General features: G+C 42.6%; 1 protein-coding gene across 1 annotated transcript in view; it reads right to left on the reverse strand.

Moving 5' to 3' along the window:
• mad1l1 (mitotic arrest deficient 1 like 1) overlaps nucleotides 1–13,793 on the reverse strand; it is a 187,212-nt gene that overhangs the window by 80,565 nt on the left and 92,854 nt on the right. The window contains 3 exon segments of the mRNA XM_084075417.1: nucleotides 12,018–12,144; nucleotides 12,146–12,220; nucleotides 12,223–12,270. Of these exon segments, the coding sequence (XP_083931543.1) occupies nucleotides 12,018–12,144; nucleotides 12,146–12,220; nucleotides 12,223–12,270 (250 nt within the window).

Genomic DNA, 13,793 nt, shown 5'->3' on the forward strand with positions numbered 1-13,793 from the left:
TATTTGGCCACGGACCCCCCATCTAAAAATATGTTGTTCCAGGGACCCCCCAGAAGCAAAGATTTGAGTTAAAATGTTCGCTTTAAAACAATATATATTCAAAGATTTGCACATATTTTCACAATTTTTCAAAAATAGCAGATCTACAAGCTCGTAGCGCGGCACTCTGTGCCGCGCTACGAGCTTGTAGATCTGCTATTTTTGAATAGCCCAAAGTGTAAAATAATGATTTTTTGCTCAAATCAAAAAAATGACACAGATGCGTTCCAGGTCTCAATGGGTTAATGGGTTATGGCCAGAGCGCGGTGGTATAGATATGTTTGTAATTGTGTGTTCTGTAACGTTTGCTGAGCCATCACCATAATACTTTCTTCTGTGGCTAATAGAGGAAGGAAACAATCTCAAGTCTACTCTGCTGGCGGTGCCTCTAGTGGCGGAAGGTGAGTATTTACATGTTCAACTCATTAGGCTTCTACTCCACTACATATCAGAGGTAATTGTTAGCGGTGCCAACCGCTCTAAGCTTGACTTTGTCCGTCCGTATGTCCGTCTGTCCGTTTGAGCACGGGCTTTAAACAGCTATAACTCCAGTTCGCAGCATGCCAGCAAGTCCAAATTTGGTATGTGGACTTAGACCACCAATAGGGACGAGCATTGACTGCTGAAGCCCCGCCCCGCCCTATTATAGCGCCACCAGGAGGCCACTGGCTTTAAACAGCTATAACTCCAGTTTGCAGCATGCCACCAAGTCCAAATTTGGTATGTGGACTTACACCACCAATAGGGACGAGCATTAATTGCTTAAGCCCCGCCCCGCCCTATTATAGCGCCACCAGGAGGCCACTCATCAAAGGCACCGCTTCCTTCACACAGGGTGTGATTTTTTTTCTTACTCTTGACCGTGTGGGTCCGTCCGTCCGTCCGTTTGAGCACGGCCTCAACAGCTGCAGCTGATTGCAACACAAGGATGCAACCAGTTACACTAATTCAAAGGCACCACTCTCTTCACACTGGGTGTGATTTTTACTCAACGTCAGCTATTTGAAAACTTTAGTTACAAGTTACTTTGTAGATAGATTAGATTATTATTACAAAACATACATTAACCCCCCAACAAGTCAAAGCCAGTTTGGCTTGAGGAAAAGGTTTTTGTGTATTTATGTAAAATATGTATTTTGATGCCAATACGTAGTGAACATTTACATTTACAGGCCTTTTACGTGTAACAGAGTATCTCTACACTGTGGTATTGCTATACGTAATAAAGCGGGAGTATATTTTCTTTGCACCACTGAATGCATTCTGTGTGATGGTATCAGGAGCTCGACTCCCCGTGTTCAGCTCCCCACGATGACGTCCCTGTGCCCACTGCCGTCATCAACTCTTATTAAAACATCTCTGACACTCTGCAATTCACACGCACGCACACACACACACACACACACACACACACACACACACACACACACACACACACACACACGCACACGCACACGCACACGCACAGAACATCCATGTATCAACTAAGGGGCCGTTATAGGAGTGACTGTAATTGTGCATTTTATTCATGAGTCAGGTTCCCCAATGCCATTACTGACAATTACATCTTCCCACCTTGCCCTCTTCTTCACCTATAACTTCATCTCCTCCATTTTACACCCACTCACCCACCCACTCACTCACATGCAAACTACATGGTCAGAGGCTATAAGCTGTGTGTGTGTGTGTGTGTGTGAGAGAGAGGGAGGGAGGGGCAGAGAGAGAGAGAGAGAGAGAGAGAGAGAGAGAGAGAGAGAGAGAGAGAGAGAGAGAGAGAGAGAGAGAGAGAGAGAGAGTGTCTATCTTTGGTGACTGGGGCAGACTGTCAGTCAGAGTTGATGATCATTGTTGGCAGAGTTATGGATGGTTGACGAGACCGTCATTGGTTGGCAGCTGTCAAGACGCCCCAAAACGCCTGTTAACCCATTCCAACCGGGAAACCCTTTTAGATGTTTTAGCGTTGGCTACCTTTTAGATGTTTTAGCGTTGGCTACCTTTTAGATGTTTTAGCGTTGGCTATTTTTGAACATTTTTGAAAAATCTTGTAAGTGTTTGAAACAAATAAATAAATAAAAAAGTATTCCAATTTTTTGTCTTTTAACACAAATCTTCTATTCTGGGGGTCCCTGGCACAAAACATTTTCAGGTGGGGGGGTCCGTGGCCATATACATATCATTTTGGGGGTCCTTGGCACGAACAAGTTTGAGAACTACTGGTTTAGAAGGCATTTGTAGAACCGGCCACAGGTCTTAATGGGTTAATTTACCACCGATCGACTAGGGAACACATCAACTAAATATGTGTGTGTGTGTGTGTGTGTGTGTGTGTGTGTGTGTGTGTGTGTGTGTGTGTGTGTGTGTGTGTGTGTGTGTGTGTGTGTGTGTGTGTGTGTGTTTGTGTGTGTGTGTGTGTGTGTGTGTGTGCACACGCGCGTGTATGTCTGAATGTTTAGTCAGTAAATCAAAGCACTGTCAGAGTAGAACATTGCCCCGCCAGCCCAGCCCACCCCCACACCCTCCCACCCACGAAGCCAGAGTTTCCAGAAAGACTTTCAGACTTTTTTTTGCCATTAATTGATCCCTCAGGGGTCTTGGGGGGGGGCTGCTGTCTCTCAAAAGCTTTTCTGGGGGTCGTGCTCGCCCTCTCACAGCTTTGTTTCACAGGAAACTAAAAAAAACATTACTGATCCAAAAAGACATTAGAAATCATTCATAGATGTCGAATGTCCTTGATCTTTTCTTAAACCAAATTAGGGATGCCACAATCTGACCTTCAGCCAATTCGAAATTCGGACAGCCCTGGCGAATATTTTTCGATTATTCGACGGCGCCGTTTTTTGAAAAATATTTTTCAAAAAAAAATTTTTTTTTTTTTTTTTACATTTTTTTTTTTTTTTGCTCCTGTTTTAGCATTATGATGGTCATTTCCGGGTTGCGCGGCCCAATTATTAGTTACGTTAATGTTTGGGCTGGGATGCTTTCCAGCAGGGGCCTCAGTGCGGCTGCAGAGTTCATGTTTGGGCTGGGCTGAAACAGTGAAACGCTCTGAAACTGTGGCCATTTAGAATTATTAAGACTATAATATTACTATTATTAGTATTAGCATATATTTTGATTGAAACTAAGGCATACAAAAGTAAAAAGTAAAAAAAAAAAAAAGTAAAAAGTAAAAAAAAAATTTTTTTTTTAAAAATATTAATAAAAAAAATATATAATTAAAATCGAATTTTAAAAATCATTTTCGATTATGGAGACTGTAACGAATATTCGAAAATTCGAATATTCGGTGGCATCCCTAAACCAAATCAATCCCATTCTGAATCGCGTCACATCTTTCGCATGTGGAGCCTATGCCTTCAACATACTGTTGAAGGGATAGGACCCACAATAGGCTCTATGCACAGCGGCCATATTGGAAAGAAATTGGGCTTCTTCTTACTTCCTTCACAGGTGTTACCAATGATACTAATGAAGGCTCTGTTCCATTCTGGTCAGGGTGCTGATATTGTGCATGTTGGCTCACTAGAAACGCTCCATTTTGGTTCCCAAATGGCCCCTTATGGTGGGTGTGTAGCTCTGAGAGTGTACAAATGGAACCAAACGGACCCGTAAGGGTCCATTTGGTTCCATTTGTACACTCTCAGAGTTATGGGGGTCCTTGAAAATAAGACAACCACTATGCCACACTAAACGGTACAGAGCCTTAATTAGTATCATTGGTAACACATGTGAAGGAAGTAAGGAAGGGGCCCCAATTCATTCCCAATATGGCTGCTGTGCATAGAGCCTATTGTTTCTGTAGACACTAGATGGATTCAAGTGTGAATACAGTTTCTTTTTTTTGTTTTCCTTTCTTTGACGGCGAGACACCAGAAACCAGGTTGATTGATTACCACGCCAATATCACGTCAAACGAACAATCACAGAGACGGCACACAGGTCCAGGTGTGAAGAAGATTAGGTTTGGAAGGACAATATACAAGACAAGAGTGACAAGAAGGAGTGAAGACAGAGACAAGGAGCCAGAAAGAGAGGGGCGTGTGTGCGTGTGTGCGTGTACGTGTGTACGTGTGTACGTGTGTGTGTGCGTGTGTGTGTGTGTGCGTGTGTGTGTGTGTGTGTGTGTGCGTGTGTGTTGGGGGGGAGGGGGGGGTGCTCAGTTCCAATAATAAGCAGGTTTTATTTATTCATTGTCTGTTGATGAGAGACTAGCCTGTCACCACGCAAAACAATAAGACAATATGCCTGTGGGTTCCGTACTCTGTGGGCGAGAGACACACACAGGGAGAGAGGGAGGGAGGGGGGGAGAAAGAGAGAGAGAAAGAAAGAGAGTGTTCATGTGGCTCTCAGGAGATAAATTAAGTCTGCAGACTTGCTCTGTTCTGAACTCCAATTAAATATTTAACCCTGTCACAACTATACATTCCTCCCACTCTGGCTCACACACACACACACACACACACCATTACCCACACAGCTAACACGGGACACACGGTACCTATAATATGCCCTTCTCTTCCCTGAGACACCCTGGCCATCGCACCATGTCCTCTAGACCTGCGGTTCTCAACCAGTGGTCCGGGGGAACCACCAGTGGTCCTTGAGGGGGGTTCCAGGTGGTCCCCAGCTACATGATGGAGAGTTGGTAACCAAATGGACCTTTATATGTCTTTAACTCTTGAGAGCGTAAAATTGCACGCTCTCAAGAGTTTAATCATTGTTAAAAATCTGCATTACTTAATTAAAGGATTGTTATTTTGATCAACGTTTGGCTGTGTTATCTCTCCTATGGTACCGACATCAACACAGCAGACAAAATCGTATCCAACGGCAACAAAATATTCCAAGTCTTGGGTCTGAGAGGTTAAATCTCATGAAACGGTGCTCCGTGGCTCAAATGCCGAATAAATAATGGACCTTGCTATGCAAAGGGTTGAAAAGCACTGCTCTAGACTCGTCTCCCTCCAGGCTCGCAGGCTGTGGAATGACCTCCCTTCTAGCCAGGACTGCAACACTCACTTCCCCCTTTTTACACAGCGGTCTGAAAACGCACCTCTGCACACTCTACCTCACTCCCTGTAGCAATCCTCCATTGCTGTACCACTTGACTTCTTGTTAGCCATGTTTCAGTAACCAAGGTGATAATGATGACCTGCACAAATCTGCAAGGTGCACAGCATAGCATATCGTTGCTGTCGGACAGGAACCTCTCTTTGATGTCGAGCGGTCAGACAGGCGGTTTCTACAGATACGAGAAGGACAGATACACACGCACACAGAGGTCTCCTGCAGTTGTAGTTAGATGGGCACTGCACTAAGACAACGGGTACAACTGGTTTGCTTATCCAAACGGGCATGCGTTCCCAACGGGCGTCGACCGCCTTAGTTAAATCTAAAGGTAGGGTGAGTGATGAAACAAAAAGTGTCTTTGTTACCCTTTAAGACCTGAGGGCGCTTCTAAGAATTTTCTAAATCCTAACAGTTTTGTGAAAAAAATCCCCAAAAATATTGTTTTCACGATTTTTCAAAAATATCAGATCTACAAGCTCATAGCGCGGCACTCGGTGCCGCGCTATGAGCTTGTATATCTGATATTTTTGAATAGCAAAAGAAATTTAAAGTGACACAGATGCGTTCCAGGTATTAATGGGTTAAAAGGTTAAAGTACTATATTCTGATAGTAATCATTCCTATAGTGTTTGTTCAGTAACAGGGGTCGCCCTGTATCTCCAGCTCTTTGATAAACAGAACAGTTTCAGGTAGGTGAGAAAATGTCAGCCAATCAGGAGAGAGTACCCATTCATCAGCTTCATTTTCATCGTGTTTCAGTTCCCATGTTGTCTGCTCATAACTTCCAATTCCACTTGTTTAATCTGTATCCTGTCTGAGTTCTATATCCTGATAGGATACAATTGGTATTCTGACCTGAAAATGCATTTTTGCCTGGCACCTGGCACACATTGGGTGCCAGGTTTTTTTAAAAACAGAGTACACTGAGTGCCAGGGTTTTTAACCATTTTTTTAGGAGCCGAGATACAGGCTTTTGAAGTCATAAGTTAACCAGAAAGTGGATTGGAGTCAAAATCTTCGGAAAATGATATCTCCTGGGGCTTAGAAGGTAAAAAAAAAAAAAAAATTGAAAAAAAAAAAATGATTTTTTTTTTTTTTTTTTCATTTTTTTTTTTTTTTTTCAAAAAACGTATATATACGGTTTTGGCACTCCATGTAAGTATTGCAAAAAACGTATATATACGGTTTTGGCACCCAATGTGTAAAGAGCTGGGGAGACATGGGAACTCCTTATACTGAACAAACACTCTATAGCAATGAGTACTATTAGAATATATAGCTACTGAATATAACACTTATTTTTACCAAAGAAAATCACTTACCCTACCTTTAAACTTAGAATATTTTAAATCACCCCATTTTTCACTACAAGAAAATGTGCCAGGACAGTAGAATATTGTAATTGGATTTCGGTCAGTCATGCACTTCCCTACTTGTAAAGCTCTTTGTATAAAAGCCGCTAATACAAATGCAGACCATTTACCGATATTATTCAGTCGCCCGCCACTCTCGACAGAGGGAAGTGCCGCTGAAACTTACTTACACACACACACGCACACACACACACACACACACACACACACACACACACGCACACACACACATGCCATTACTCGACAACAGTGCAATAACGGTAATGGGCATCGGGCCTGGGACAATTTAACCCATTGATACCTGGAACGCATCTGTGTCACTTTAGATGTCTTTGGCTATTCAAAAATAGCAGATATACAAGCTCATAGCGCGGCACCGAGTGCCGCGCTACGAGCTTGTAGATCTGCTATTTTTGAAAAATCGTGAAAATTATTTTTTTATGTCTTTTTCCGAAAAATTTTTAGGATTTTGAATTTTTTTAGACGCGGCCTCAGGTCTCAATGGGTTAATAATTGTGGGTGATGGAGACAGCGTGAGATGGCTCCGCTCAGACTGAGCTGATCCTGTCCGTAGTTTCCTCACAGAGACACAATAGCCTGTAATATCATTACCGAAACCTCTTGCCTCCATATTTCATACTTTTTTTTTTGGGGTTCTTTTGTAAATGAATGCCCTGCTTCGTCATACTACATAGTGTGTCACACAAAAGTAGCTAAAGAAATCTTTTCTGAAAACAATTAACTCATTGAGTGCCACAATCCGTCAAATCCGTCACGTGGCCTGACGCCCAGAGCGCCACAATCCGTCAAATTCGTCATACAAAAAAAATCCAAAAAAAAAATCAAAATAAAAGTTTTTTTTTTTTTTTAATGGGAAAAACATGTTCAGAACCCAAGATATGATGATTTGAAGATTTGCTGCTCCATCCACTCCTTGTTTAACCTATAACTTAAAAAGGCTGTATCTCGCTTCCTAAGCACTTTTTTTTTACAATGAATTTTGGCTGTGGCACTCAGAGCCAAAATTCCATAAACATGAATAAATAAGCTTGGCACTGAATGAGTTAAGTGAAAAGTTTTCCACCCAACAGAGACGTTATGTTAACTCATTCTCTGCCATTGACGTGGTTTTTTTTTTGTCCAAAGCCCAAACCAGATGGCGCTCTTCTGTAACACATGAGTGACCATTTATTCCTCAGACACACACACATCCAGGAGATCAAGTGATAAAAAGATTTCCTTCCACCATTCACTTCCTTGTTAAACGATTTGGAAAAAAGGCCTGTATCTCGCCTCCCTGGTTTGCCTTTTTGACGAGACATATTCAATGGCAGTACCCTAACAATATATAATTTAACAATATTCAACCTGACAAGCCTGTTTTGGCCGTGTCATTATAGTTGGACAATTATTTCTCAACAAGCGCCCCCCCCCCCCCCCCCCCCCCCCCGGCCCCCAAACAAAAAAGGAAATCGACAAGTACACAATGAGTTTGAAAACATTTTGATAGTATGAAATAGGGCTTGAGCGGTAAAACGTTTTATTTGGCATCAATAAAAAAAAAAAGTACTTAAACGCGTCAGTGGGGCTCCTGGGTCAGACAAGATAAAACATGAGGGAAAAAAACAGACGATCCTGGAGCACTCAAAAGGTAAAACTGAGGGAAAAACCTTCATTTTTGACCGGGAGATGAAGACCTTCTCGAGGTCAGCAGCATTTGTTTTAATAAAGGCCTTTTCCTCCATTTTACCTTAGACTGCCCCGTATCGACTTGCTTTTTTTTTCTTTCTTTCAGACTTATTTCTCAATTGGTGTCCTGCCTATTTCAACCTTTTAACACATCGGGTGCCAGCATTTTTTCATAACAACTTACCGTGGGTGCCAGCATTCTCCCCATTGACTGCGCTTTGCTGTTTAAAGTTTCCGCGTGCGTTACAAGCAAATCCACGCAAAAAAAGCATCGATTCATGTTCTGCCATGGGCCTGGCTACTGCCTGGAACCATAACATTCCCCTCGCGGGTTACAACGGGGGGGGGGGGGGGGGGGGGGGGGGTCGCGCATGACCGGTTTTCCCCACAGGAAACAGATTCGGATATATAGGCGTTTCAAAGTAGGAAATAGACAGGAAACGGATGGGGGGAAAAAAAAAAAATCCGGTGAGTGATCTGGCACTTCCTTCGCAGGATTACAATGGGTGCTCCCAGAGCTGCTCTAGCCCCGCCCGCGCGGAGAAAAACGAAAAAAACAAAAAGACTGAAATCACGGTTCAGACCGTGTTTGGCACCGAAGCTTCGGAACCGCCACTAAGTAAACACACGGTTCAGACCGTGTTTGGCACCCGATGTGTTAAGTAATTGTGCCTCTCAGGCTAATATGGGGTTTTACACGTTTTTCTAAAGGTGAACGCATTTTGTCAGCGCAAATCACTCGACATCACATATCGTCTCCGTCGGGTGGAAACCTCACGTGTCGGAAACCGTTAGCGTTTCGGATTCAGATTAAACAGCAAAAGTAGATCTACAAGCTTGCGGATCTGCTACTTTTGATGCTTTTGTGTGATGCTGTAGTATGATCAAGTAGGGTGTTAATGTATGAAGAAAGTAAAGGAGATACCAGAGAAAATCGCTCCGTCAGTGAGACAGAGAGAGTAGGGGGGAGGCAGACGTTATAGACAGAGAGACAGAGAGAGGGAGAGACAAAGAGAGAGAGAGAGAGAGAGAGAGACAGAGAGACAGAGACCATTTCACTGATGCAATAACCCTGCCAACGCTGGGTAGTGAAACCTCAACACGCTGATGGAGAGACAGACTGCTCACGGCTAATAAAGGGTGCGTCAACCGTGTAGTGTTCAAAAGCGCTTCCATTACAAATTACAATTATTTTGCAGGCCGATAAGCACTTAAGCTAATTACAACTCACTTTTTTATTTTTTGTACCAAAATCCAATTAGTGCACCGATGGTAATGGAAAATGCTCCTGTTTATTTTTGTGTGTGGCTCGTTTGCTTTACTGCATATCTGTTGTGCATTATCCATAGGACAATTCAAATTGGATGGTTAAGTCATTACTAGTTTGGAGTTTTTTTTCTTCTTTTCTTTTTGCAAACTGCATTAACCCATTAAGACCTGAGGGGAATTCTACAAATGCTTTCTAAATCAGTTGTTCTCAAACTTTTGGACCCCCAAAAATATGGGGGTCACAAAAATATGTATTCGGCCGCAGACTCCCCATCTGAAAATGTGTTGTGCCAACACTTTCAAGATGTTTTCAAAAATGTTCAAAACATTTGCAGAGCTTAACGAAGTGACAGGCTGTGAGCTTGTAGATCCGCTATTTTTTGAGAACCACTGTTCTAAATCCTAAGATGAAAAGCGTACACTATGTGTTCACACACACACACACACACACACACACACACACACACACACACACACACACACACACACACACACACACACACACACACACACACACACACACACACACACACACACATCTGACCTGAAACTGATTCTACAAATGTCTTCTAAATACAAACAGTTTTCTGAAAAACGTTTCTATATCAGTGGTGCTCAAACTTTTTCATGTCAAGGACCCCCAAAATGATACTGCATGTATTTGGCCGCCGACCCCCATCTCAAAATATTTAGTTCCAGGGACCCCCAGAAGCAAAGATTTGAGTTACAAATGTTCGCTTTAAAAGAATATATATTCAAAGATTTGCACAAATTTAAAAAAAAAAAAGAAAAAAAAAAGATTTACGAGCTTGTAGATCTGCTATTTTTGAATAGCCGAAGTGTAAAATAATGCTTTTTAGCTCAATTCAAAAATGACACAGAAGCGTTCCCGAATCGACTGGGTTAAATTGAAATCCAACTTTGGAAAGGGAACAGATCATCTGGTCTGAAGCGACAGTCCTCATCAAGCTGAACCGCGTAACCACATCTCCACCTCACTCCTCCTCCCCCGGCGGAGGACGCCACGCATAGGCCTCAAACTGACAAGTACGTTGTCACTTGAAAATTGGATGCAGTGTGGAGACTTAGTGGAGGGTCACAGGGGCCAGGGAGACAGACATTTGTACCACATAAGCCCCCAAAATAGCCCCGCTCCACAAGTAGGCCTGTCACGATTACCATTACGGTTAACGGTGAATTGTCAGACATATAACTTATGATCACCGGTTTAACCCATTGAGACCTGAAGCCGATTCTACATGTCTCCTAAATCTCAACAGTTTTCTCTAAAACCTATGTTTCTATATCAGTGGTGCTCAATCTTTTTCATGTCAAGGACCCCCAAAATTATATGTATTTGGCCACGGACCCCCATCAAAATACTTTGTTCCAGGGACCCCCAGAAGCAACGATTTGAGTTAAAAATGTTCGCTTTAAAAAAATATATATATTCAAAGATTTGCACACATTTTCACGATTTTTCAAAAATAGCAGATCTACAAGCTCGTAGCGCGGCACTCGGTGCCGCGCTATGAGCTTGTATATCTGCTATTTTTGAATAGCCAAAGTGTAAAATAATGCTTTTTAGCTCAAATCAAAAAATGACACAGTTCCAGGTCTTAATGGGTTAATTGTGTCATTGGCATTAGGCCTGTCACGATTACAACATTTTACCTGACGATTCATTGTGACAAAATTACTTGCAATTAACGATGTAATTGTTTTTGAACATTGGATATATATTGGATATATTAATTTTGAATTCAATTTAGTTTAACCACTTGAGCCCCATATATACTGGCTCATTGAAAATAGCAGATATACAAGCTCACAACGTGTTGCATTGCGACACATTGTGAGCTTGACGATGTGCTATTTAAAAAAAGAAAAATGCAAAAATGATTAACACATTGGCTGCCATGGACGCAGATCTGCGTTCTTTTGCGCAAAAGACCGCACGCTGCCAAGAACGCAGATCTGCGTTCTTTCAAAAAAAAACATTTTTCAAAATAAAAGTAAAAAAAAAAAAAAAATGTAATTAGTCCCAAAGACCAAGGAGATATGATTTTTCGAAGATTTAGACTCCCATCCACTTCCTTGTTACTTAAAACTTAAAAATTCTGTATCTCGGCTCCTGAGTAATTTTATTTTTTCATTGAAAAAGTCTGGCAGTCTACTGTAGAAAAAAAAAAAAAAAAGATGGCAGCCAATGTGTTAACATTTGGAATATTTTTTTAAACATTTAAACACAAATCTTGTATGGGGGTCCCTGGCACAAAAGATCTATACTTAGTTGCGTGCCAGTGTCATGCACCAAAAAATAGCCGATCTACAAGCCCATAAACGTGACGTGCTGTACGCTTGCAGATCTGCCATTTTCCGGCTCTAGACTTACAGTTAAAAATGGCAAAAATGATAAAAAAAACGACACTCTATCTATAGTAATACAAACGTGTGTGTGTGTGTGTGTGTGTGTGTGTGTGTGTGTGTGTGTGTGTGTGTGTGTGTGTGTGTGTGTGTGTGTGTGTGTGTGTGTGTGTGTGTGTGTGTGTGCGTGCGTGCGTGTGAGAGACTTACCCTGCACCGCCTGTGACGGAGGCAGGCTGAGAGCGAGGTTGGCGCCGCCGTGCGCTGCGTTGGCGCTGTCGTCTGGCGCGTGCGCCAACAGGGCGCCGGCGCCGCCCTCCTGCAGCGAGCGCAGGTTGCTCGCGTAGGCGTGTCACTTCCTCCTGAAGGGCCTCCACTTCCTGCTGCTTCTGTTTGCTTAGCAACGCTGGTGGTGGTTCATCCTGAAGTGGAGGACCCGGGTCTTGACGGGATCGTAGTCTCCCTGAGAGAGAGACACAGAAACACGCAGAGAGAGAGAGAGAGAGAGGAGAGAGAGAGAGAGAGAGAGAGAGAGAGAGAGAGAGAGAGAGAGAGAGAGAGAGAGAGAGAGAGAGAGAGAGAGAGATGAGAGAGACACAGAGAGAGAGAGAGAGAGAGAGAGAGACACAGAAACAGAGAGAGACCAGAGAGAGAGAGAGAGAGAGAGAGAGAGGAGAGAGAGAGAGAGAGAGAGAGAGAGAGAGAGAGAGAGAGAGAGAGAGAGAGAGAGAGAGAGAGAGAGAGAGAGAGAGAGAGAGAGAGAGAGGAGAGAGAGAGAGAGAGAGACAGAGAGAGAGAGAGAGAGAGAGAGAGAGAGAGAGAGAGACACAGAAACAGAGAGAGAGACACAGAGAGAGAGAGAGACAGAGAGAGAGAGAGAGAGAGAGAGAGACACAGAAACAGAGAGAGAGACACAGAGAGAGAGAGAGAGAGACACGGAGAGAGAGACACAGAAACAGAGAGAGAGACACAGAGAGAGAGAGACAGAGACAGAGAGAGAGACACAGAGAGAGAGAGAGACGCAAAGAAACAGAGACACATAGAGAGAGACACAGAGAGAGAGAGACACAAAGAAACCATCAGGTCAAAATTTGCTTGTGGGTTTTATAAATATTTATCCAATCAAAAGTATGAACAAGAGCTTGTGACTAAATAATAACTGCACTGGATCCATTGGAACGCCGGTTCTTTTTTTGCCCCCATTTCCTGAAAAGTAACCGTTTATGACATACAAGGTTTCTAGCAGACAGTGACGCCACATACTGTAATAATACAACCCTATCTGCAGCTGTGGAAATCCAGAAATGACTAGTTAAGGCTGCGTTCCATTTTCTTTTATTAACCCATTAAGACCTGGAACTGTGTTTTTTTTAGATTTGAGCTAAAAAGCATTATTTTACACTTTGGGCTATTCAAAAATAGCAAATATACAAGCTCATAGCGCGGCACCGAGTGCCGCGCTATGAGCTTGTATATCTGCTATTTTTGAAAAATCGTGAAAATGTGTGCAAATCTTCTGAATATATATTTTTTTAAAGCAGACATTTTTAACTCAAATCTTTGCTTCTGGGGGGTCCCTGGAACAAACTATTTTGATGGGGGTCCGCGGCCAAATACATATCATTTTGGGGGTCCTTGACATGAAAAAGATTGAGCACCACTGATATAGAAACATACGTTTTTCAGAAAACTGTTGAGATTTAGGAGACATGTAGAATCGGCTTCAGGTCTCAATGGGTTAAATCGTTGTTGTCGGGCAGAAACCTTGTATCTCCATATTTTAACTTTTTTGTGTTTTTTTTTTGGTAAATTAACGCCCTACTTGATCATTCTACACCGTCACACAAAAGCATCAAAAGTAGCAGATCTGCAAGCTCGAAACGCGGCGCTTTCGAGCTTGCAGATCTGCTACTTTTGAATTTTAATCCTGAAAAGTAACATTTTGGACACATGAGGTTTCCACCCGACAGAGACAAAATTGTAATA

This window comes from Gymnoscopelus microlampas, assembly GCF_963454915.1.
Source record: "Gymnoscopelus microlampas genome assembly, chromosome: 2".
Lineage (NCBI taxonomy): Eukaryota > Metazoa > Chordata > Actinopteri > Myctophiformes > Myctophidae > Gymnoscopelus > Gymnoscopelus microlampas.